We start from the raw sequence: 27,050 nt of genomic DNA, 5'->3' as shown, positions 1-27,050 counted from the left end.
AATATTTGGCTGTTGTATCTTGAGAAAGGATATAGCAGAGCAGGAAAAGGTACAGAAAAAGTGCAATCAAAATTGTAATGGCACTGGAGCACCTTCTATATAATGAAAGGCTAAAGTATTTTTGTTTAGAAAAAAAGAATATGTATAGAAGTTTACAAAATTATACATGGGAGGGAAGAAGTGGACAGAGGGAGAATACTAGAACTCACAGTCCCCCACTGAAGTTGATCGGCAGTATATTCAGGAGACAGGGCTGACAAAAGAAAGAATAGACAAAAGAAAAGTACTGCTTCACACACAGCAGATAATTAATGAAAGGATTTCAATGTCACGTGATGTGGTGATGGTCACTACTTTATAGTTTTAAAAGGGAGTTGGACAAATCCATGGTAGATGGCTTTATTAAGCAGCTATTGGTCAAGATAGCTGAACAGAACCTGCCAGTTTAACAGTCAAATCTCGAATAAAGTATTGAATTCTAAGCCACTGAATACCAGGGACCATCATAAGAAAAGAATTATTGCTTACCACAGACATCTGGCTAGTCAATGTTTTAGAAACAATGTTAGACTATTTGGACCTTATGTTCAGCTGGAGTGTAGGGAAACCCGTGGAATAGATAAAAAGTCAAAAGAGGGTGTAGTTTAGAGATGGAAGTGCCGAGAGAAAAAGAGATTGACTAAAGGAGCTAATGTTTGGTATGGGGTGCAGAAAGAGAAAAAGACCACTGTGTGGGGTAGAGTAAAAAAAGAAATGAGGTTTAATGGAGAATGACTTCAAAAGAAAATACTAAACAAAAGAGATGTATGAACAGTGCAGTGGTGTAATTTCGAAAAAAAATATATTCCTAGCCTCTGCATTTTTACTCGAAATAAATAAATTCCAGCTTATTCATAGGGACTTTCATGGGGATCCAGCTCAAGCTATAACAGCGGGGGAAAGGGGTGTTTATTCGGGGGTGGGGGAACCAGAAAGATTAGAGCGGGTAAAAAAAATTGAAATAAAAACCCATTTCAGGGTCACAAGCTAGAGGAGGGGGGATTCCGATAAAGATAATTGTGACAGTAAGTAAAATTATCTCTTTGAGTTTACTTTCCAGTAAAGACGGAAAAACGAAGAAGGAGAAAGTCCTACCTTCCTGTTTTCTTAAAAGTCCTTTTAATAAACACTTCTATATTATCCCTTCCTTTTACAGCCATTTCCTATTCTTGCTGAACACGTGAGGGTTTCTGGGATCGCCCTGAGCGACAAACTCCGTCCATCCGTGGTTGGTAAAATGAGTACCCGGCATACGCTGGGGGGTAAAGAAAGGCCGGGGAAGGAACTGGCAATCCCACCCCATATATACGGTCTGCCTAGTAAACATAGCAAGACATCACCCTAAGAGTCGGAAACGACTCGCACTACAAGTGCGGGGACACCTTCAATTTTACGTAGATGGTTTGGTTATACTGCCCATCCCGTTCCTATGCATGCTTATTTATTTTAAAACCCAGGGTTCACAGGGTAAAAGCCCATGCGAGTGCAGCCGGTATTACTATTATCAGGGAATTTGCTAATCTGCTCTATTTGCGTTTCTAATGCCCGGCTTCCGAAGGCTTGTTGGTACTGGCTGTAGTCTCCTTAAGCCGCTGCTGCACTTCGGTGCTATACATGTTTAAATCGGGAGTAACATCCCACTGACTTCCTCAAGGCTTTTGTACTCCCAAGTAAGTGTGCCTAGGATAGTTGCAGCCTCAGATTGCACCGCGCTGTCTACAAGCTTAGGTGTTTTTGTGTGTGTGTGTGTTTTTGCAACGTGAAATATGGGACTATGAGATGGGAGGATGGTTGATGAACTGTAATACGAGTATGCCAATACGCTGCTTTTTAAAGTAATTTTTTGAACTGGATTTTTGCCAGAAAGGCTGGACCCTTTTCCTCATTTGCTCCCCCCCTCGTGTCGCTGAAAGCGTTTGGGTTGGGTTTGGAAAGAGAGAGGAGGAGAAAGTGGAGCAGAGTAAGCAACGACAGGGAGAGAGGGAGGTTGCTATGGCAATGCCCCTCCTGCCTCTGTCAAGATGGCAACCAGGACCGCCCGCCGCTCCCGCGCGCTGGAGAGGTGGGCCCGGCTGGTGCGCTCTCTGGCGCGCGGCGATGACGTACTCCGGGGGAGCGGCGGCTTTCCTCAGCGGCAGCAACAACAACAACAGCGAGGAGCGGAGTTTGTAGCATTCGCTCGCGTGAAGATGGCGGGCGTCGCCGATGCCGTCGCCCCGGTAAGCGGGGATGGCGGGCGACGGGGCGCCCCGGGTCATTCGCTCCTGCACCCGGACAGTGGGCAGCGACGGAGTAGTTTCACGGGCGGAGAGTCTCGTTCTCCTCACCCGTCGCCGGCGCGTTCTGCACCTTCGGTCTCGAGTCCACCTTCTCCTAATCCCGGGCAACACCACAGAACCGAGACTCTGGGCTTCTATGAGAGCGATCGTCACAGGCAGCAGAAGCGCAGCGGGCCCTCAGGTGAGAAAGAGGGAAAGGGGAGCGGAGCCCCCAGTGTGGGACTGATGGGGCACGGCTTTGATGTGTTCCCGGGGCTCAAGAAGGGTTCAGTGACATCTGTTTTCAGTGCCAGTGGCTTGACCCTGCAACGATGAGAACAGGCAAAAGTGCCCATGAGCATGTGTAGAGTACTTTACGGTCTCTTGAAAGGTATGCGAAAAGAAGAAGAAAGTGCTCCTGACCATGCGTAGAATGTATTTCGCTCAAGGTAAGAATGGGCTAAAATGCTCTTGAGCCTATGCAGAGTGCATTTCTTCTTCACCTGATGAGGCAACAGGGTGCTCCTTCCTTTCTCTGGAAAGTTGGTGGCTAGAAAAGATGCAGGGCTTAATTTCAAGAGAGGGAAGTAAAAGGTGCCACTAAGGCTCAAATCATTTCTCAGATGAAGTCATGCTACTACTGAAGGAAACGCACTTAGAGGTAATTTAATATGTTTATAGGTTGTAGGGTGGGTTGAGCTCTAGGCTGGTCCATGGAGAAGATATTTTCTCACCCTAGAAATTCAAGGGCTGGGTGGATTTTGGTGTTGGTAGGTAACTCTGACTTAAAGTTTTCAGAACTGGGGGCTAGAAGAAGTGAGTGACGAGGAAACCAAAAGAAAATTATTCCCCATCCTCATGTTGCTGCTTTTTTTAAAATCAAAAGATGGCAGGGAGATATATATGTAAAAATTGTGTTCCCGGTGTGTCTTGTGTGTTTTCTGAACCAAGAAGTGTTCCTGTTATGTTAGATCATCTAGATATTTGGGACAGTACAAGAGTTGTGTCTGAAGTCAAGTATTTGGAGAATTTCTCTCTCTCTCATATGACAGCCTTGCCTCACCAGCTGCTTTCTGGTTGGCTCTGCTGTTGTTAAGCTTTTCACGTTGTAGATTTAGTGCTGTCAAAAGTTTTGAGCGGTTGAGTTTTGTTAGTGTCTAGGCTGAAGCTTTTGTATTACTTGACAGTTCTCTTGTTAAGTTGATCAGTCTGTTGGTGTGCACCAGTTATAATCCAAAGTGGTCGTCTCTGAAGCTTATATGGCAGCAAAAGCAGTAGGTTATTTTTGGGAATCTAATTTTAGGCACTCAGGTTTGAAAAATTCTACAGCTCATCAAAATGTATTGATGTGGTGCTAAATGTGGAAAGACATTATTGCTGATCCATAGGTATGTCTGTAGCACATATATAATTACACATCTGTGTAAAATTATTTTGTTATCCTCCAGAGTAAATAGCATGTCTAATAGCTATTAAATGTATTCTTGACATTGGATTTGACAGTGCAGGAGTGTGTCGACTCCCATTTTGTGTCTTACATGTTGGATGAAAAGCTTGCAAATACACATGCACGTGCTTGAGTGCAGAGTTTAAAACTGTTATTTGTCGTGTTTAACTTTAAATTGTTTCACAAGTCATTTTTGCTACTAAACTACATCTAAGTTATTGGATCTGTTGCTAGTCTCTATTTCTGGTTCAGGAGACATGACTTAGGGATTTAAAAAGTCTACAATTCAGGTTTAAATGAGGGTTAATTGTCAGGAACAGGAGCTCAGGAATAGAAGAAATCCTTGGTCAGTCTGCATAAACATTACACTAGAATGTTTCTAGAAGTCAAGAAGATAGTGTGTTTTATTCCATACCAATAAGTATTGTTCAAATGGAAGCAGAGACATGTGTTTACTTGTCTTCTAGTAAGAAAAAAGTAGGGAAATGTTAGGGACACTTTGTTATGGGAGAAAACAAACAGTATTAAAAACTGCAGTCAGACATCTCATTTATACAAATATGCACTGCTTAGTATATTTTGGTTTGTACTTAAGAGGAGAATGAACAGCTGGATGCTTGAGTAGACAAACATGGTATTCTGATTTATTGTGCATTACTGTCTAACCAATACAGTATTTATATGCTTATTCCAGTATGCTAGCAAATGATCTTGGAAGATGAACAGGTTGGAATCTAACTTTTTAATACATGCGTACCTCATATATATTGGGACTGGAGCCAATTAGATTAGGTATAAATTTAGGTTGGTTGTTTGCTCAAAGCTGCAATTATTTTTCTTAATGTTGCTGGGCTCTCACTCACAAATTCTATAGCAGTGATTCCCAAACTTACTTTCCCATGGACCACTTGAAAATTGCTGAAGGTCTTAGCAGACCATTTAATGATTTTTCTGCCTGCCATAGCAATTGTAATGCTTGGTGCTAAATGCTGTATGGCTTTTAATTGTATTTTTATTGCTTCTTTTATTCTATATTGTATTTTATTGAATGACAATTGAATTCCATAGAATTCCACAGTTTGGGAACCTCTGCACTGTAGCATTCTCAGGGTGTTATGTCACATGATTCACAGTATTGATGATTGTGCCTGTTCTTAGGGATGAAACTGTACTAATATCTTAAGCCATCTCAATGGTAAATTGATTGAATTTAGAAATGTGTAAAACAGCAAAAGACAATGACAGGGATATCCTATGGCCTGTAAACGTCACCATAATATTACTACTGGAAATGTTTAGGATCACTACCATGTCAGAAGCACAACAGTATTTCTAGAAACCAAAATTAAAGGCCAGTACGCATTCTTACAGTGTCTCTGGCAATGACACCACTGCCCACCGTTATGTTGCATAATGATAATTTTCCCAAATTAGCCAAAGGTAGCAATCAATAGACAGCAATGCCTTTTTTTGCACTGTGTAAACATATTTGCCCTGATACTACCTGTTGCATAAGGAGGGTTGTTACACTAATGCAGTTCCCCATAATTGCTGAGGAGGATGCAGCAGTAGATCATCATGGGTTTTTTTGGTTCACATACCCATCTGCTCTTGTGGCAACTTGGATGGGAAAGATTGAGGATGTACAGGTCTCATATTTTCCAGAAAGGTCTCCCCAGTCTCTCATGAGCATTTTCCCCTTGCTTACATATGTAAGTTATCTAGTCCTTGCAGCCCTCAGTTGCAGAAGTAAAGTTGAGGTTTTTGGTAAGTGTTTGTGTCTGGAGCCCTGAAGTAAGGTACCTTTAAGGGTTCTGAGAGAATCCTATTCATCTGCCCTATATTTATTTTTATTCCATGTATTCTTGGATTTGGGGATATTGGTACAAAGCTATCACTTTTGTGCTCCTAGTTCTATGGACATGGAGTAGAACTATGTGACCCCCATACCTTGCATCTTGATACATGCGAATTGTGTTCCTCGGCTGGGGCTTAACAGTGTTTTTATTAGTGTTGTATGATCCTTGTGTCTCCTGGGTGTCAAGGGCCAGCTCAAGATCACCCCCACAGTGAGTGGCTCAGGGGTTACGTGCCCTGCCACCTGTGCAGCCATGGGCAAGCTGCATAGTCCCAAGGAGCCCAGTTGCCCCCCAGCTGGCAGTTGTGGACAAGGAAGGGGCTGGCTTGTGCAGCTGTGCAAGCTGAGCAGGCCCTAGCCTGCTGGGGAGGACTAGCTTCAGAGGGAGGCAATGGTACCCCCCCCCGAATGCTGCTTACCATGAGAACCCTATTCATAGGGTAGCCATAAGTCAGGATCAGCTTGAAGGCCGTTCATTTCCATTTTCATGATCAGTTGCAGAATCCTTTCATCCCTTGAGGGTATGGAGGCAAAGAGTGGGGAAGTGAGGCAGTTGTCTTGGGCGTCTTTTCAGTGAGCCTCTTGAATAACAATGTGTTTTGTAGGTGCAATGTTGTGTAGTCATAGGAACACAGGAAGCTGCTTTGTACCAAGTCAGACCATTGGTCCATCTAGCTCAGCACTGTCTACATCAACTGGCAGCGGTTCTCCAGGGTTTTCAGACAGGAGTCTCTCGCCAACCTACCTTGAGATGCCAGGGTTGAACAGGACCTTTCTGTATACAAGGCAGTTGCTCTGCTACTGAGCTATGGCCCTCTAAGGGGTGGGTTTACTTCCTGAGCAAGCAGAGGCTTAGATCTTAAGAACTGTGAATGGAAGGAAGTTCATGGAAGGGAACACTCGCTTATGCAACTTCTGCTTGTGCCCTTCCCCAAATTCTTTCCAGAAGGTTGGGGGACCCTCCTGAACAGCATGAGATGGGCTGTAAGAGGCTGTGGTGTGAGTGTGAAAAAATAGTCAGAGGCAATTCATACAAGTGGAGTTCCATTGCATAGCATGCCAGGCACTGATTTTGGTTGATCCCACACATGCAGCACTGTTCCACAGGGTCCCCAAACAGGAAGCACAGGTGGCTGCAAGGGGGATGGGGAGACAACAGACTTACTTTCTGTGAACTTCCTTCTTTTCATAATTCCTTGGATCTGAAACCATAGAATTTCAACTCCTCTCCCTAGATCAGCTTACATCTTGCACTTACAGAGTTCTCTTAGTACATTCTGTTGGCAAATGATACAGCTATACTGGGGTAAGGTTCTTTTCCCTGGCATATCTTTGGCCTCCAGTGGCCCAAGAGAACTTAACAACAATCTTATTCCTGCCCAGCAGGTAGAAGTAGAGATAGAAGTTTCTGGAAATGTTGAAGCAATGGCAAAAAAAATCTGTATGTTCCATTTATTTGGGAGAGGAAAATGGAAATATATGCAATTTTTATTTTCTTATCAGATTTCAACTTACCATACCATTTTTATATAAAATTCACTATGGGTAACTTAAAACACAAAACTGTAATGATTATATTTTTGAAGTTGAAAAGTATAATGGCCTTAGTTTTAATCAAACAATAATTACATGATATACACAGTGTTGGATATTGAGTAGTAAGTTGCATATTCGTTTTTGCAATGTGGAAGAAGACGGAAATAATCAAGACTATTATAATCAAAATGGGATTTTAATTTCTGGGCTTAGATTATCCAGGTCAAAAGGAAACAGGACAAAACCCTGTAACACATGTTTATCCAGGCTTCTACATCTTTGCTCACCATGGTGAATGAGCCACTGTCCTCTGGTGAGTTTAACAGAGATGTGAAGGCCAAGGGGGGGGAACCCAGAAAAATTCATGAAAAAACATTTTAAAATTATTTTTCATTTTTTCCTGAGCTTTCACATCTCTACAGTTTAATGAGCATTCAGGCTTCCACCTGCCTTTTGAAGCTGCAGAAATGGTTGGAGATTGTTGCATTAACTGCCAGGCAATCCCTGTGTACTTCCCCAGCTCAGGGTATAAGGAGAGGGCTGGAGGTTGTTGGACTAGTTGGTAGAGGTGCTCTCAGAGCAACCAAATTGCCAAATGCCCCAGCTGTCCTCCCTGTAAGGAAGGCAACCAGGGCACTTCCTTGTAGCCTCATCTCCAAACTGCCCAGGAATGTCTAAGCCAGCATACTCCCTGTCTGATTTTCCCATAGAAAAGGTTGACTAGGGGCATCCTTGTGGCAGGAAATGGAGAGGGGTGGAACCCAGCAACTGCAATTTTTCGCTTGGCTAATGAAGCCAACAAGGGAGTGGAGTCTGCTGGGGAGTGCCTGCCTGCCTGCTGCCTGGCCAACCAAAATTTGTAGTCGCCTGCATTTATTAGAGGTGACAGTAGAATGAGTAGACACACTACAAGCAGTGATTCCTCTTTCAAACTGCTTCAAACTCTCTAGAAAAGACAACTAGTTTCTAGTTGATTTATGTCTAACAAACCATAGTTAATGTTAACCAGTTTGTTGGCTCAAATGAACCAACAAACTATGATTAACCTTTTGAAATCTTCCTCCAAGCTATGCAGGAAGAGGAGAGGGGATGGTGGAGTGTATGAGCTCAAGGTTTGTTCTGGCTTGTTCATGTTGTTCTAAATTATATTTTAGCACGACGTGTTCATTTATTAAAAAGACTTATTTTAAGGAACATGGATTTATAAAAACATAGAACTCTTCAGTAGTGTGTCATTGTCATATACAGTAAATGTCATATTAACTGTGAAATAGCCAGATAAAACTCTTGGCATTGCATTTTAAGTTTCTTTAACTAATCAGAATCAGTTTATCAGTTTGTGAAAGATAAGTAGTCTCCCATTCTGAACTTTCATTTTTATGTCCATGGATTTCTACACAGAATTTAAGGTCGAAAAAAGCTTCTATATTCTATGTTAATGTGTTTGATAGTTTTTTGTCTATTTCCAAAGATAGACCAGTTTCTTTCACATCCTTCAGAAGATGGAGGCATCTGAATCAGGCAAGAGGATTTGAGGGCTGTACATGTGAACTGTATACAGGAATTGTAATTGCCTAATATTGTAGATAGTTTTGATATTACATAGTTTTTAAAAATCATTTTGAACAAGTTAGGGATTAGCCAAACCAATATTTTAAACTTTGTCTTTACAAGTATTCTTAAAAGAAAAAATGCTTTATACTTTTTTAAACTTCCTGCCAATGTTTTATTTTTCCCATTGCAAAAAAATGAGTAGTAAGGTGGAGGAAGTCCCCCCAGTTTTTCCTTTTGCAGGTGGGGAGGGAACACTTACCTTCTTAGGTGTTCCGTTGGGGATAGAATTGTATTGTGAACATTTATTTTATTAATATTTGTATAAGAGATTTTTTAAAAAGTTATTCACATTGATACTATTGTAGCTAGGTATTTGGGTATTACGTAATTTCTAGAAAAGTATTATGTATTATTTCATTTATGAATCTTTACCTATGAAGCATCTCAAAGCTATTTCTCAATACAATCTCAACAATATGTAATTCAGTATATAAAACAATTAGATATGCAAAACCAATTTCAAATTTAATACAGACACTTGACTAGGAAAACAATTCTGCTTAGAAGGCATGTTGAAAGAAGAAAGTCTTCAACAGACACCAAAAATATAATACAGATGGTGCCTGTCTGTAACAAGAGGGAGTTCCAAAAAGTAGTTGCCATCATACTCCAGGCCTGATTCTGACGTTGTGTGAAACAGACCTCCTGATAAAATATTATCTCTAAGATCCCCTCTCATTCAGAGCACAGTGATCGGTTGGGTATATGGGAGATGAGATCATCTTTTAGGTACCCTAAACCCAAGCTGTATAGGTCTTTGTACACCAGTACCAGCAACCTGAACCTAGCCTGTAGTTCTTTTAATAGCAGCTTAATATGATGGCAATATTCTACCCCAGTGAGCAGTTGAGCCACCATGTTCTGCACTAGCTGCAGCTTCTGGGTCAACCTGAAGGGCAACCCCACCTAGAGCACATTATAGCAATCTATTCTGAAGGTTACCAGTGCATGGATGACAGTGGTCAGGCTATACAGATTTAGAAATGGCTGGAGCTGGTAAAAGACACTAACAGTCCATTGAGTTCAGCTGGGCCTCTAGCAACAGAGATGGATCCGGGAGCACTCTTGGACTACAAACCTGCTCCTTCAGGGAAGTATGTCCCATCTAAAGCAGGCAAATAACCAATTATCTAGACTCATGAACCACCCACCCACAGCACCTGAATCTTGCTGGGATTCAGAGTCAGTTTGTTGCCCCTCTTACAACCCACCACCAGTCCAGGCACCAGTCCAGGGCTTGCATGGCCTCTTCTGATTCAGAAGCTACAGAGAAATGGAGCTGGGTATTATCATCATACAGATGACACCTCTCCCCAGATCTCCTTATGACAGCACCCAACGGCTTCACGGAGATGTTAGATAGAATTTGGGTCAGGATGGTATTCTGTGGCACCCCATAGGACAGCTGCCAGAGGGCCAAGAGGTAATCATCCAATACTGTTCTTTGAAACCAACCCTGGGGATTGGACTGGAACCACTGAAAAAGAGTATCCCCAATGCTCATCTCAGATGAACACCATGATCAATGGAATCAACAGCTGTTGAAAAAAATTAATTGCACAAGGTGTTTTGTGACAGTAAAAATAATAATTTTTATTAACTTGATTTAAGATAATTTTGAAGCCAGTTAAGAATAGCTTCACTGTCTGTAAAGCAATCAGTAACTGAAATAAACAGCACATGTGCTTCACATCTTTCTGTTTTTTTACTGACTTCCTCAGTGGCACACCGGATGTGTGTTCCTTCTTCCTCTTTCTCTTGTGCACTCTATTTAATAAAAATAAAGCACTTACCGGCTTGATCAAACTGCAGTTTTACATCTGAACTTGAAAACTCTGGTTTGATGAAATTGGGAAGTTGTTCTGTTAAATTGACAGTGGATGTGTGGAGACAGTGGATGTGTCAGAGCTCATTGAAGCCTGTAATAAAAGATATGCCACTAAGCAAGTTAGTTAAAGGTAAAAGGATATGAAGCACATCGAAACAATGGTTCAAGGATAACAGTTGCAACAACTGAATGTAGCCATAGTTTTTTCTTGCCATATAGGCAAGCAAAATAAAAGAGATCTACTGAGGAGTAAAAGCAAATAATGATCCCTTTTTTTTAAAAAAAAAAGTTTGATTGAAATGCATACATAAACAGAAAATAAATCGATATAAATACATTTCTTGATCACGTGTCTATTGCATTTACCTTTAGTTAAAGAAAGGAAAAACAATATCTATTGCACTACAAAGTCCATAAATGTGCATACTCTGGGGAAGGTGCACTTTTCATTTCTGTTGGTATAATCAATAAAGTCTCACCATGTTCTAAGAAAAATATCTCATTTAACTTTGCCGTTTAATATTTTTATTTTGTTTGTAAGTTTTTTCCAGCAGTGCTACTTGCTAGACCTTTTGATACCAAGATTCCAGTGTCTTCAGTTCTTCCAGTGTCTGACAATAGTAGCCCTTGCTGCAAATAACAAGTGGTTTAAATGTAAATGTACTGCCTTCAAGTGGATTCCGACTTATGGCGACCCTATGAATAGGGCTTTCGTGAGACTGAGAGGCAGTGACCGGCCCAAGGTCACCCAGTGAGCTTCATGGCTAAGTGGTTTACTGGTTCTTTATTATTTCAGCATTTTGTTCCAAAAAAATGTTTAGCAATGCTATTTGGGGTGTGTGTGTCAAGATTGTTCTGTGATTAGTCTAATTTCTCTGAACACTAATTCCCAGAAACATTGCTCTTTGCCACACACACCCTAAATATGTATATATGAACCAATAAAATGTCATCTCTCCAACAAAGTGAGGATAATCTAGGCTTGATCAAAGACAATTTACAATTGAATGGTTCTTCTTAAGCCTTCTTGCCAGTGGTTCTAATGCCAAGATAAACAGGAGTACAGATAAAAGCATCCTTGCTTTATTAATCAATCAATCAATCAATTAATTAATTAATTTGTATCCCGCCCTTCCAGCAGGAGCCCAGGGCAGCAAACAAAGTGCTAAAAACACTTTAAAACATCATAAAAACAGATCTTAAAATGCATTAAAACAAAACAGCGTTAAAAACATTTTAAAAAAACAACTTTAAAAAAGGGTTAAAACGTTATTAAAAAACATATTAAGCAATTCTAACACAGACACAGACTGGGATAGGTCTCAATCTAAAAGGCTTGTTGAAAGAAGAAAGTCTTCAAAAGGTGCCGAAAAGATAGCAGAGATGGCGCCTGCCTAATATTCAAAGGGAGGGGTTTCCACAGGGTAGGTGCTGCCACACTAAAGGTCTGTTTCCTGTATTGTGCAGAAAAAACTTCCTGATAAGATGGTATCTGCAGGAGGCCCTCACCTGCAGAGCGCAGTGATCGGCTGGGTTTATAAGGGGTAAGACGGTCTTTCAGGTATCCTGGTCCCGAGCTGTATAGGGCTTTGCACACCAAAACTAGAACCTTGAACTTGGCCCGGTAGCAAATGGGTAGCTTTGTCCTGTGCCACAGATTTGTTTTGAATGTGAATTGTTCATCTTGATTTTTATTGTACATATTCCATAGATTATCCCAACAAATTTAATGCCAAATCCCATCTTCCTAATTATTTCAACCAAATATGGGCCTTCAATGCAGCCACAGGCTTTATAAATATCTAGTGCAAAGACTGTGGAGGGGTAACCATTTATTTTATAGAATGTATTATTTTTAGTAGTTTCCTGATTGGGTCCACTCTTTGGTGGCATGGGATGAAGGATGGACATACTTGCTGATTATTTGTTTCAATCTGTTAGCAAGAACCTCTGTGAACAGCTTGCAATCTACATTGAGTAACAAAAGAAAGCAATAACTCTTAACTTTGGAAGGGTCCTTAAATGGCTTAGGTATAACTATTATTCTATAATGCCTCAATGATTCAGTTAGAGGAGCGCCATCCATAATATCGTTAAAAAGTACAGATTAAGTATGGAACTAAAGTGTATAGTGTTTAAAAAACTGAGCAATGAAGCTATCTGGACCCCAGGATGTGTTCCTTTTTAATTTTTTTATGACCACAAATATTGCTTCTGCTGTTATTCTGTCATTCAGGTCAGACACATCATCCCCTTCAACCACCTGGAATATGAAATCACGTAATCCAAGATTTGCCATTTTACTGATTTAGATGTATTATATAGAGATTCATTATATTTAGTGAATTCATCACATATCTGAGTAGTAGAATACATTTTGCTCCCGTCTGAGCACTGAATACAATGAATTTTAGACTGATGATCTCTTGACCTGTATTATAGAATCTCATATCTAAGATTTAATATTATTCTGTGTTCATGTATACTACCCATCTTGTAAGATGGGTGGGATAAAAATATAATTAAACAAACACCGTTTGGAACATGCCAAACATTTGGCTACTAGCCAAATCAATGGCTACTAGCCGTGATGGCTGTGCTGTGCCACCCTAGTCAGAGGCAGCATGCTTCTGAAAACCAGTTGCCGGAAGCCTCAGGAGGGGAGAGTGTTCTTGCACTCGGGTCCTGCTTGCGGGCTTCCCCCAGGCACCTGGTTGGCCACTGTGAGAACAGGATGCTGGACTAGATGGGCCACTGGCCTGATCCAGCAGGCTCTTCTTATGTTCTTATGTTCTTATTTTAGTTATTTGCACAGTTTTGAATAAGTTGCAGAAACCATTTTGCAATTCTGCAGGTGGGTAAATTTTCTACTTTTGAGTTATTTGAGATATTAATGGTTCAAATAATTCTCTCATGACTCTTGCAAGGTAGAGATCCACAGTCAATTGAAAGTATAATTACTTCCAAGTGTTCATTGGGGTTTATGCCTTGTTAAGCGTACGTAGGATTACAGCCTAACCATGCAATCTAAGCATTCTACTCAGAAGTGAGTCTTATTGAATTTGGTGGAGCTTACTCCCAGGTAAATGGAGTTAGGATGTCAGCCTTAGTGTAATTTAAAGAGACGTTACTATGCTGCCTGTGCTGCTGACATAAGACTTCATTGTTTGCAATGCTCCAATCCTGATTAACTTTCTTTCCTTGCTATCAGTTTGCAGCTATATTCATTTTTGGTTGTCTAAAAGTTTGAAAATAAAACATGCTTTTAGTAATGAGGATATTTAATTCAGAATAATAAAATAAGGTAAGAGAAGTTGAATTCTTGGCTTTGCAAGAAGAGATTACTTGTGGAAAAACTAAGAACTGTTTTTACACATCAAACCTGGGTTTGCCACCAAGTATACCCTCAAAAGGAAGCTGCAGCCAGATGTGCTCTCTGATGAGGGTGCCTATATAATGTATTTTCAAACATCTTTTTGCAGTTTTCACACAATACAGTTTTAAGTGTCTGCTTAAATCTTTGGTGTATTCCTAAAAATAGCAGCATGCGGATAGGCCCTGTGATCTTCAGCTGTAGAAATGTGATACTGAGTTCTGATAGGAAAAGTAACTTTATTAATACATTTTTAACTTATGAAGTACATACTCTATTCTGATTATGCTTGTGGTTATAAAAGCAGTAAATCTAAAGGCTCTGCCACTTTAATATACTTCCCATTAAAATGGCTGGAAAAGCCCCAGACACCTGTTTTCCTGGGTGCCTGACAACTAAAAATACATGTGGCATAAACTGGGCATTTATCCCCACCACAGCTGCTGTTGTCCTTGTTCAGTTGGGAGACAGTCCCATGAAAACAGGAGCAAAATAATTAGAGGACCAGAAGCATTGAAACAACTATTGTGTACATGATAGGGGAAAAAATGTCAGGAAAAGGGAACCAGAGAGTGAACAAACAACAGGAACCGCTGTTGGAATACTTTTCCTATATGTCTGCCTGCAAAGAAGCCAGCACATAAAATTGTTATTTTGAACACACTCAAGGATTCATCTCTTTATGTTGCCAAGGCTGAGTGGACCTTGACCCCTTTTACCGGAGATTCGACTTCCTCCTCCTGTTGGAATCGAACTCCAGCCGTGAGCAGAGCTTCGGCTGCGTTACCGCTGCTTACCACTCTGCACCACGGAGGGCATAAACTGAATACATGTAAGTTCCAGTCAAGAGGTAACATTTCTAGATACCATAAATCACTACATCCTAGAACAGTTGATCATGGAACCTACCAGGGATGATGTAACTCTGGACTTAATCCTAGATATGTTGTGGGGACTGGGGGGCAGGCAGGATAGAGGTTTATAAAATTGTGTATGGTATGGAGAAAGTAGATAGAGAGAAGTTTTTCTTATAATACTAGAACCTGAGGTCATCCAATGAACCTAAATTTTAGAGATTCCGGACAGACGAAAAGAAAACACTACTTCACACAGCACACAACTATGGAATTTGCCATCAGGAGATGTAGTGAAAGCCATGGGACTCAGATAAATTCATGGAGGATGAGGCAACTAGTCGTGATGGCTATATGCTGCTTCCAGGATTGGAGGCACTATGCCTCTGAATACCAATTGTTGGGGAACAGCAGAAGACTATTGTCCTTATGTACAGCTAATGGGCTTCCCTGAGATATACTGCTTCCCAACTGTAGGAAACAGGATGCTGGGACTAAAAAGGGCTTTGTCTGATCTAAGACCTCTTCTTAGGTTCTTATTTTTTGAAAAGGTGGTAAGATCTTTAAATCGCACTTCAGTCTTCAAGTAGATGGGCCTTGCACAACTTTGTGAATCACCATTATCAAATGACAGCCACCTCACGTGTTAGCTTGTTGTTTGCTCGTGTGCAAAATAAACTTCCACCAAATTGCAACAAAATTCTTTGGGTTTGCCTGGCCTCTAAGAGTCTTTAAATTATGGGTTGAAATGGAAATGAACTGCCTTTAAGTCGATCCCTATGGCTACCCTGTGAATAGGGTTTTCATGGTAAGGGGGTTTACCATTGCTTCTGTCTGAGGCTCGTCCTCCCTAGCTGGCTAGGGCCTGCTCAACTTGCCACAGCTGCACAAGCTACTGGGTTCCTTGGGATTATGCAGCTTGCCCACAGCTGCACAGGTGGTAGGTCACGTAACCCCTGAACCACTCACTATGGGGGTGATCTTTAGTTTGCCCTTGACACCCAGGAGACATGAACGGGGATTTGAACTCACAGACTCTGGACTCCCAGCCAGGCTCTCCTCCCCACTGTGCTATTAGCTTCTCTGAAATGTCACTAAACAGCACCTTTGAATATAACCTGTCCATAGTAACAGATGAGGAATCTTTCCAGCCCTGTGAAATGACCAGTTGGTCTGCAACCATTAAATAAATTACTTGCTCTTTCCACACAATAATTACATTACTCCTGTTTTGGGTCCAGCATAATGTTTTCCCCAACATTACCCCCAATTTCTTTCATCACCTGCTCCCAAAAAAGATGCACCCCTGGATAAGTCCACCAGACCTGCCAGTAAGTTGCCTTCGCATTGCAGCTCTGCCAACACATGGCAGCACATGGCATTGTCCAACCTTTGGATGCAGGTGAGCAACACTGGAGTTGTGAATTCTCACAAATGAAAAGGAATGGAAGGGATTAGTGGTCCAAAGCTTATTCCAAAGACCAGGATCCAATTCCTCTTCAAAATCTCTCTCCCAAAGGGTCTTAAAGCCAAAAAAGGAAGAAAAAGTAGTCCCCCAAAGAACAGAGTAGATTACAGATATCAGGCCACTATTTTGCCCCACAGAGGTGGCAATAAGATGTTTGCAAGCTGTTAGGGGCTTAGTAGCTGCTCTCTTAACAGTGGGCTCCTGTAAAAGGGAGCTAATTTGGTGAATCTCCAACCAGTTAATAGAAGTACATCTAAACTTGTCCATTAGTTGTTGTTCCAATAAAGGATAAATAGATCAAAGAAATCCCATAAGCGGTGCAGACCGACTTTGTGCATTATAGCACTCAAAGCATACTTGTCAGGCACTTAAAATGACAGATGAAAAGGTAGAGGGATAACTGGAGAAAGAAGGGTGCTAGTTTCTACCCCTGTGCTTTATCGACTCCACTGGCTCCCAATTTGTTTCCGGGCCCAATTCAAAGTGCTGGTTCTGACCTTTAAAGCCCTAAATGGCCTTGGACCAATGCACCTGAGGGACCGCTTACGCCCATATGTACCTGCCTGGGATTTAAGATCATCTGCCTCTGGTCTCCTCTACATGCCTAGAGTGGAAGATTTTAGATTGACAGGCATGTGGGAGAGAGCTTTTTCAGCTGTGGCCCCCAAGCTTTGGAATACACTACCCGAAGAAGTTCGCTCTGCTCCCTCCCTGTTGGTTTTCCGGAGACTTCTGTAAACGATCTTGTTCTGGAGAGCCTTTGGGAGGGACTGAAGTTAGAGCCTGACACTAATTTCATGCCTTCTACGTTAAATTTTACCTTTGTAGTCTCTTTAGTACCAATCCCTATATATATGTATATATGTGTGTGTGTGTGTGTGTGTGTGTGTGTGCGCGTAATTTTATGTATTTTAATTTATTTTAATGTTTTTGTGATTTTACTGTTTACAATTTTATTATGTACATGTTTGATTTTATTTTTGTAAGCCGCCCTGAGTGCCCTATTACAGGGTAGAAGGGCGGGATAGAAATGTTTTAAATAAATAAATAAATTCTTGTGTTATTTGTGCCAAACCATTAGGGAGCAATGGAGGAAGTGGTTTGCTATGTTCTCTAAGGGAATGGGAGGAAAGGGATTGCCCATAAAAGAGTCATTCATTGATCCATTGCCTCCAGTCCCACCCAAATTTTAGTCTGACCCTGAGAGACCATAGGAAAAATCTGCCTTAATTGAAAGGCATTCAAATATGTCTGCTAGTAGGGAAAAATCCGCCCCTTGGACTGAGATTTAGAGTAAAGAAGTTTAGCTGGTTACCTGGCTCTTTTGGTTTGTTAAATAAATTGTTTGAAAATTGATTGCCATTGTTTTATCATGCAGTCTGGGATCAAAACCAGGCTTCCTTTTTGGAGCTTAATTAATGACTTTTTGTTTTAATCAAACCTTTATCTTCTGTTCTTTCTGAACCAGCAAATTTTAGTTTGAGCAACACTTTCAGAGCCAAGATTGCAAACCATGGTTTGATCCTTTTTGCAATCTTGACCTGGAGGGATAGCAGTTTGTTGGTTCAGATGTAATGTAAGGTTTGATTAAAACAAGAAATAATTAAGCCCATTTGGAGGAGAGGGAAAAGAGAGGTCATTCGTGGCTCATTCACAACCTCCAAACTGGTTTAGTTCATTGTATTTATGCAGGCACTGTCAAATACTCCACTGAGTCAAGAATGCTCTTGTGCAGCTAATATTTTTATTGCATCATATGGGTATTTTTTTGTCAGTAAAAGCTGCAATTTATATACATATGCAAATATTTGAAGCTCTTTGTACTTGGCAAAGGTTCCAGAGTACAAACGTTATTTAACCAAAGTCTGAGCCTGGTCTTTTTAATATTTGTAGACTTTGGATAGTTCCCTACTTGACAAACAGCAGGTTTGTTCAGCCAACCACTGATTTCTTTGGACACTGTAGAGTTAACAAAAATCTTAGCAGAGAAGGTGAAAACATAGAAATTATTTTTCCATTTTTTTCATGTATGTGGTTGCCTGGCTTAGACTTGGATTAGTAATTTCACAATTGAAGTTAAGGTGCTTTGGTTATAAAGGTTAGTCTCTTAAATCTTGTTGGAAAAAAATCTTAGGCTGAGAATTGCAACAGTCTTATTTACCGGGCAGATAACATGATGGGGTCTGTTTCCTGTTCATGGCTCTTGGCTCATACAGCAGAAATTCAATTTTTGGGCAATAGATAGTCTAGAATGGACTAAGCCAACAGCTGCTTAGCTGGAATAAGGCAAACACTGTCTAATTTGATTTGAGCCTGACAACTCAAGATAAAGGGTTAGTGCAATTACTAGTTGGTGGTTTACATTTTTAATAACATAAAAGCGAGTGTACTAGTACAGCTTGTGCAAGGCTTCAGGATTTAGGTACTTCTACTGTATTTATTACAATTACTAGTTACTTTTTCAAGGTTCAACAGCATATAAAACCTAACGGATTAAAAACAACAAACTTGAAAAAACAGTCCAAAATCCCCAAAAGACTAGTCAAGCCGAAAGCAAGCTGAAAGAGATGTGTTTCCTCTGGGAAACATATAGGGCAAATAATGCTCCTCAGAGGAGAGATCATCCCATAGCCTCGGGGCAAATAAACATGAATGCCCTGCTTCTAGCTGCCACAGTTTTTACTTTGTGTGGAGATAGCCCCTGAATTGCTGCCTAGGAAGATTATTAGAGTCGGCATAGTGACAATACTAGAGAGACGGTCTCCAAATGAAACTTTACAATGAAATTGTAGCACAACAGTGCAAACTTTTTTTTAAAAAAATGAGCTGCTTTTGAAGCTAAATAAATATTGTCAGTTATAGGCAGCTCCTACCCATGGTTTCAGGTATGAGTGTTCACAGGATTATTTTTATTTATTAATTAAATTTATATTCTGCTCCAGAGGAGCCCAGAATTGAAACCCAGTTCAGTGGCATGAAGTGGACAAGGCACAGGAGCCAAAAATATGTGATAGAAAGGCAGAGGTATAGTCCAGGTGAGCAAAAATGAATGGTCAGGGTGCCTTTGGAGCAGACAACAAGCAATGGAAGGCCAAGCTGAGATTGTTAGCCGAGGATTCCATCAAAAGAGAGGGATGAGAAAGAGGATGCACGCATAGGCAAATAGTGGAAAGTGGATGGAAGAAAGCAAGGAGTGACATCATTATTGTCTCCAGATTTGTGAGGATAAGGTGGGCCGTGCCCTCAGTTGGCCTACGTCATACTCACCACTGTCCGTTCACTGGGCCTTTTTCTGTAGATCTAATCAGCATGGCTGCCCAGAGGGGAAAGAGCAAGGACAACAGAGGCTACCATTCTTCTGTCTGCTCACCCACTCACAGAGTGACAGAGAAGAGAAGAAGAAGCAGGCCTGAGAGTCTCCAGGGATGGCAGTGGAATACCTGCTGATGCATGGCAAGTACCCAAAAAGCTGACCCTTACAGCCAGACAAGTGGAAGAATGAGAAGAACCTTCAAGTTGTTCATAACAAGGAAGACAGGTTTTCGGAGTAGGCTAGGGAACCTATAGTCACAGGGTTGCAGGCTGCCCTGGAATTATTTTATATTGCAAAATATCAAAACTATAGTTTCTACAAAATGAGATACAAAGATAAATGTACTGGATACAGTTTTTAAATTATTATTGAAAAGATAAACATTATTATACTTCATTTCTGGTAGCATTTATATTCACATGGACCAGTTGCCTGCCTTGGGCGACAGGACCTATCAACATAGCAATTCTGGTATATCGGAGCTCTTGTGGCCAAGATGGAGCAATGTCATAGTTGCATGTTGAGGGCAAGTTCCCTGTTTCAAGCCCCAGTACTCCTGACGCTAAGATGTGTTCAGAACCAGTATCAGGATGTGCAGTATGTTTCCTTCTGTTGAGAGATGGCATGCATAATAGGGTGGTCTGTGTGGGCTAAACTCTTGATGTATAGTTTAACTGTTTAATCCTGTAATTTAGATGGTGCTCAGTCAACCACTGATTACTCTGGACACTGTAAGAAGTGGCAGTATCATCTGCAAAGATCTGGTATCTGGTATCTTGTCTGTCAGTCTTTGTCAAGTCAACAGTCTTTGAAGATGCTCTAGGATCCTAGTTGGTTGACTCTCTGGTCATATGCAGTATAGAGCCCAGTTCTGAAGCCCACATTTGTACCGGTATAGTGGAAACCTGTCGCCCCATGCATGTGTGGTAGGACCCACTCATGGTGGGACAACCGCCACAAATGCTGCTATACCTTTTTTCCTCCTTGTTTGGGGAATCTGTGATACCCAAAAGGCTTATTTGGACAGTGGTGGCTGCCAAAGGAACTTTGCACTGAATCTGAAGGAGACCACCTTAGAACTATTCATTGAAGAAAACGCAGGATGTAACTATGACACAATAAATATGTGTCAGCATGTTATAGCTTTGCCCCATCTTCCCATGCTGAGAATGTCAATTTGGCTATTATGGTGAAAACAACTTCTGTTTTTGTTAACATCACATTCCAGGGTTAAACGCCAACTACAGTCCTAGGATCTAGGAAGTTGGAATACTAGCCCACAAAGCCTCATCAGGTAGTAACTTGTAATGGGAAGATATCAAGTAACAGATACCTAAAAGGGCAGTCTTCAATTCCCTGGAGCTGGAACAGGGCCCTATGAAGGGGTGAGTGGAGAAATAACAAGAAGTGCTGCTAGATTTGTGCCAGCAAGTGAGCATGCCTTAAAAAAATGTTGGAGCCAGCTGGGCACAGAAGGAGGGGGCAAGGGAGAGAATGAAGCAGTGACATGATACACTGCTGTTTTTGTAATAGTATGTCAGGGATGCAGTAAACCTACTGTATTACTCAAAATATTACTTGATAAGAAGACAAATTATGGTAGCTGAGCAAGAACATATTTTTATAGCTTTTAATTGCGTCAAAGTTAACTTCTGTTAATGTCACCATATGTTACTTTTGACAGCTAGTGTGGTGTAGTGGTTAAGGTGTTGGACTGTGACCTGGGAGACCAGGGTTCAAATCCCCTCACAGCCATGAAGCTCACTGCATGACCTTGGGCAAGTCATTGCCTCTCAGCCTCAGAGGAAGGCAGTGGCAAACCCCCTCTGAATACCACATACCATGAAAACCCTATTCATAGGGTCGCCATAGGTCGGAATCGACTTGAAGGCAGTACTTCATCATCATAATGTTACTTTTATACTGTTATACTTTTGTGATGAGTCTGATGACTAGATGCAAATAACTAAATCTGAGCTGATCTATTGCAAGAGTTTCCAAACTGTGGTCTGCAGACCACCAGTGGTCTGCAAGCTTCATTCTGGTGTTTCGCAGAATGTCTGTAAAAATACAATTAAAAACCACACAGCAGTTAGCATAGCATATCACAATTGCTACAGGAGGCAGAACAATAATTTAAGTGGGTCCCCAAGGTCCTCAGTAATTTTAAGTGGCCTGTGAGGGGAAGGGTTTGGGATCTATCACATTAGGTACACTTTCTTTTTTCATGAATAAAATTTTGGAGAAAGCTAAAATGTCACTCATTTATTGTGCTTCTCTTAATAGAGTGTTAGGTGTAGTGGTTAAGAGTCTGAGCAATGAATTCCACATTTCAGCCACCTGTGAAATCTATGTTAGGCCACTGTTTTATGCTGAATGATGAGGGAAATATACTTGGATCTGGAACTCTGAATTTGTTCACATGAATATTTGGGGTATTTACTTCCTCAACACCTCAAGAAATACATACATGGATGATTTTTTTCCACTGAAAGCCAATCTTGTTGAAAGAGCTTTCTTTACACACTGGAGCACCCATGGTCAGGAGAGATTACAGGTTGGGTCATCTGTGTGCAAAAATAAAGCTAAAATCACTTTAGAATTTGTTCATAATAACCATAATGATTGGGGCAGGTGGCTGGAAAGTGTTAAACTTTAAAACTGCAAGTTTCTCTCTTTTTAAAATTGATTAAAGGGAAATCTATATACAAGAATGTTAAAGCTACACTTTACCATCTCTTAACATCAAATTGCTGATATTCTATCTAATTGAGGTCAGCTAAACCGTGGTTTGGTATTACATTTGGGGAAGGGCCATAGCTCAGTGGTAGAGCATCTGTCCTACATGCAGAAAGTCTTGGGTTCAATCCCTGGTATCTCATGAGTAGGACTGGGAGAGACTCCTGTCTGAAATCCTGGAGAGCCACTGCCAGTTAGTGTAGACAGTACTGAGCTAGATGGACCAATGGTCTGACTCAGTATAAGGCAGCTTCCTATGTGAACTGTAAGGTAATTATAAACCTTGGCTTAGCCATCTTCAGGTTGGTGCGCTCCCCTTTTCCTCTCTTCTCATGTGCCAATTCCCTCCCTGACTTCCTGATTTAGGCAAACCATAATCTGTTGTTATATCCGAGGCAGCAAACTGTTTTGCACCTGACCAAAAAGCCATAGTTGGAAGCTGATCATTTCTGGAAAGTTCTTATCTCTAGTTGCCTCCAACTGCATGGCTGCAGTGCGCAAAAGTTTTAATTGTTTGCTACACCGTTCCTGGGTTTTGAGTAGGATTGGGACACGGTATGAGGAAAAAAAGGAAGAAAGTGAAATAGAAAGCAGCAATATTGACAAGATCTATGACCTTCTGTATAAAGCCTTACACTAGGTAGTCATAGGAAATATATGGCATACTAATGGGAATTTAAATTAGTGTTGTCATGCTCATGTTGATTTAAAATGTCTTAATTTAAACTCATCTACCCTGAGGGACAAGAAATGTTTTAAAGTTAAAAAACAATTAGAGCCTAGAAAATTGACAATTTACTGAAGTGCTTTCTGCTTTTCTCTTCCAATGCAGATCTTTCACTGTTGAGGTTCATCAATGCAGAACTAACAAGGGGCTACTTCCTTGAACATAATGAAGCAAAGTACACAGAAAGGAGAGAGCGAGTGTACACATGCATGCGAATACCAAGAGAACTAGAAAAGGTAAACTACTTTGTCCGCATTCTGCTTGGGTTAATAAACACAAAGTCTGATTTTATAAAGAAATAACAAATCTCTACACATACATTTTTGAATAAGTTTTTCATTACAAACATAATTGGATTTGTTTTTTTCTAATTTACACAGTTAGAGGGTTTGTCTTGGAGACCAGCAACATCACTTTGTCTTACATATGGTGATACCATAATTGAATGTGTAGGCTCAGATCCAAAGAGGTGGTGCATGAGCTGAAGAGAACAGGATGTGCAGCCAGAACTTTGCTTGTGTTCTCTGCAGCAGTTCCACTGCCAAAGAGAAAAGCAGTCGTTCAGTTTGACAAGTGGCTTGTCTCTGGCGGTGGGAAGTGCTACAAAAAGCCAGCCCTTGTGTGTGGATCTTGTTTAAGACTAGGCTACACATTACTGGGAATCCCTTAAAATTGTCCTCTGTAACTGACTTATGTGAAAACGTAGGTCCATGGAAACTTATGTTCGTGTTAGCAAACATCCTTTCTATTCTAAAAGACGCTTAGCAAGAACAGTTAAAAACCTATTTATATATAAGTCAATTTATATCCTGCATCTTTCATCTTAAATAGGCAGTTAACATAACCCCCCCCCATAAATCATATTAAAAGTGATCCAGTTGACATTGTGTACTTAGAGGTTCAAAAAGCTTTTGACAAAGAACCTCACCTTTGGCTCCTGCGTAAGCTTAGCAGTTCTGGGATAAGAGGATTGGTCCTCCATAAGCAGGTCCTCCGTAACTGGTTAAGAAACAGGTAGGAGAGAACAGGAATAAATGAGCAGATCTCCCGATGGAGAAATGTAGAAAGTGGAATTCCCCAAGCATTGTTATTGGAACCTGTGCTTTTTAATTTCTTCATAAATGATTTAGAGTTAGGGGCTCATGTTTACGTAGAGTTAGGTAGCCACGTTTGCTGATGATACCGAATTGTTCAGGGTGGTTTAAAACAAGAAAAGATTGTGAATAGCTCTGAAAGGATATATCCCAAACTTAGTGAATGGATAGTAAAATGGTGAACATGTTTTAATGTAAGCAAATGTAAAGTGATGCACATTGGGCTAAATATTGTAATTTCACATACACACTCATGCTGTCTGAACTGGTGGTGACTGGCTAGGAGCAAGACCTTGGGGTCATAGTGGATAGCTCGATGAAGATGTTGATCCAATGTGTGGTTGCTGTGAAAACAGTGAATTCCATGGTAGGGATCACTAGGAAAGGAATTGAAAAATAAAACTGCCATTTACAAATGTATGGTGCAGCCAGACTTGTTTATCTCTGGTCACCTCCCCTCAGAAGGGATATTGAAAAGGTTTTAAAAAGGGCAGCCTTTGGGCTTTTTGTTAAGAGAAAAGACAAGTAGGTGGAGACATGACAGCAGTGTATAAAATTATGCATGGCATGGAGAAAGTGGACAGAGAATTTCTTCTCCCACTCTCATAAGTTTAAAACTCGTGGACATCCAATGAAGCTGAATGTTGGAAGATTCAGAAAAGACAAAAGAATACTTCTTCACAGAGTGCATAGTTAAAACTATGGAATTCACTCCCACAGTGATGTAGGCGGGAGTGATGGCCACTACTTTGGATGGCTTTAAAAGAGGGTTAGACAAATACATGGGCAATAAGGCCATCAGTGGCTACTAAGCTTGATGGCTATGCTCTGCCCCCAGTGTTGGACACAGCTGGCATTCACAAGTGAGAAGTGCGCTTTTGCACTTAGGTTCTTAGAGAGCTAAAAATGAAGTAAATAAATATTTCATTAATAACCACTGAAACCACATTAAAGTAACAGTATATATTTTTGACTGATAGATGGAAGTAAATTGTGAACTGGGTTTGTTATTTATGATGCACTATGACACAGATGATCACACTTACATGAAGTACAGCAAATCAGTAAAAACCTCTTGCATTTGCACATTTCTTACCTTGCATATTGTGTAAGCGCAAGAGATTGTCACTTCTGGTAAATACATAAGGTCCTTAAATGGTCGCAGAACACCATCCACCTCTTTTCAACAATGTCCAACAGATTCAGCATAGTGCAGTTATGATCCAAGAGAGTGCATAACTCTTTTATAGAATGAGATGTGTTCAACATTCAGTGTGCATCAGTTCTCTTTTCATCAAGTGTGCACTTCTGCATATACCTGTACTTGCACGAGATACCTGTCTTTATCTGATAGGACGTTTGTCTGTACAAATTGTATCAGGAAGTTTTCAGGCTGTGAGAAAGGATTTGTTGTACGAATACAATAAAAAATGTCTTACTAGTATTGCAACTGATTTTTCCTGATGAACTAACTTTTATATCCTTCTCTATCCTGAGGGCTTGGTGAACTTCATCTGGCTCCATTTTGTTTTATTGCCATTGTCTAACCTGAACTGAATTATGTATAAAATGGTTCACACCATTGTTGTTGAAGTAGAAAGTGAAAAAGAGGGGCTGATAATTGATGTTCTCTCACTGTTGGATATTACCCCGCCACATGTTAATCTTTGCTCTGCAAGATTCTGTTTGCTTATAACAAAATTTGGCACATCATTGACTTGATCGTTGTGTTCATGAACCTTCTGTTTTTAACAAATATAAAAATGCGAACTGCCTACCATGGAAATTTATGGGAGTAAACATGAGGAAGTACCATCAGAATTTAGAAATTCTGGGAATCCATTATGCTCATATTTTGTTGTTTGGCTGCGCAAGCATTAGTTTTCTTCTAAGGATAAGGGGTGGAATGTTGAGCCTAGCTTCATTTTTGTGCTCGTGCAAAGTTATTCATACATCCTGAACTTTTCCAGGTTTGTTTGGTGGTATTTGATGAGACTTCCAAATAAATGTGCATCCTAGCAATAAGCAAAGCTTGATAGTAATCTAATTTGTTCTTCTCTTTAAGTAGATGCTTTTTGCTAGACATTTTCAAGTGCAGGTGTTCATAACTTTCAGAGGAAATGGAGTAGGGAAGGAATAGAAAATACTTTGTATGGTGCTCACAGGGTAACAGGTGCAGCTTAAATTTTGTAAGATAAAACTGGAATGCCATAGCAAAAGGATATGCCTACTCTCATGGATGAAGCACTATATTTATTCCTTTTTTTGTATTGACTCTGACAACTCAAAAATAGGACTGAATAGTGCTGAAAGAACTGATATTGAGAAATTAATTGGAAAGTAAGGGGCTAACTGCAATGCAGATGTCTGTAGAGTGGAGGGAAATACTTGCCAGAATTTGAAAGCTTGAAATAGGAACTTTTTATTTAAAAAAGAAAAGAAAACATCAATTTCCATGAAAGCAACTAATTAGAAAAGCTCTTAGGCATGATGATGGGGAGCCAAACTCCTTTCAAATTTGTGTTGGCCATTATCTGTTAATAAAATGGAAATGGATGAGAACATCTCTTCCAGAAGATTCCTTTTAAACTCAAAACAAATACCATTTTACTGAAAGAAAATATTGTCAAAAGGAAGTGGAAATGACTGTAGCAGAAAGACCAAATATAGACGACCAAATCGTATAAACAATTAAATATACAGTATATTCAGAAATTATAGGGTGAGGATCCCTGAGAAGGGATCATCCTATCAGGAGGAAAGAAAAGGTCAGAATACATTTTTTCCTGGATGTTTGAGGTTGCTTACACTTGAAAATACTCAGACAACTGATCACATATTGAATATGTGATATATTGAATTCAAATTTATATCATCAAACTCAAGTATTCAATCATTAAAT

General features: G+C 40.4%; 1 protein-coding gene across 12 annotated transcripts in view; it reads left to right on the top strand.

Annotated features, from left to right (window-relative positions):
- Positions 1 to 1,716: 1,716 nt before the first annotated feature.
- TAPT1 (transmembrane anterior posterior transformation 1) overlaps positions 1,717 to 27,050 on the top strand; it is an 83,535-nt gene continuing 58,201 nt past the window's right edge. For 2 of the 12 annotated variants that reach the window (XM_061583890.1, XM_061583889.1), the window contains exons 1-2: positions 1,717 to 2,499; positions 23,160 to 23,290. In XM_061583890.1, the coding sequence (XP_061439874.1) occupies positions 2,061 to 2,499; positions 23,160 to 23,290 (570 nt within the window). In that variant the 5' untranslated portion in view covers positions 1,717 to 2,060. The other 10 variants (XM_061583892.1, XM_061583891.1, XM_061583901.1 and 7 more) reach the window with 10 other exon arrangements.

This window comes from Rhineura floridana, chromosome 9, assembly GCF_030035675.1.
Source record: "Rhineura floridana isolate rRhiFlo1 chromosome 9, rRhiFlo1.hap2, whole genome shotgun sequence".
Classification (NCBI taxonomy): domain Eukaryota; kingdom Metazoa; phylum Chordata; class Lepidosauria; order Squamata; family Rhineuridae; genus Rhineura; species Rhineura floridana.
The sequence above is the reverse complement of the archived record's forward strand: the minus strand, read 5'-3'. Positions and strand labels throughout refer to the sequence as shown.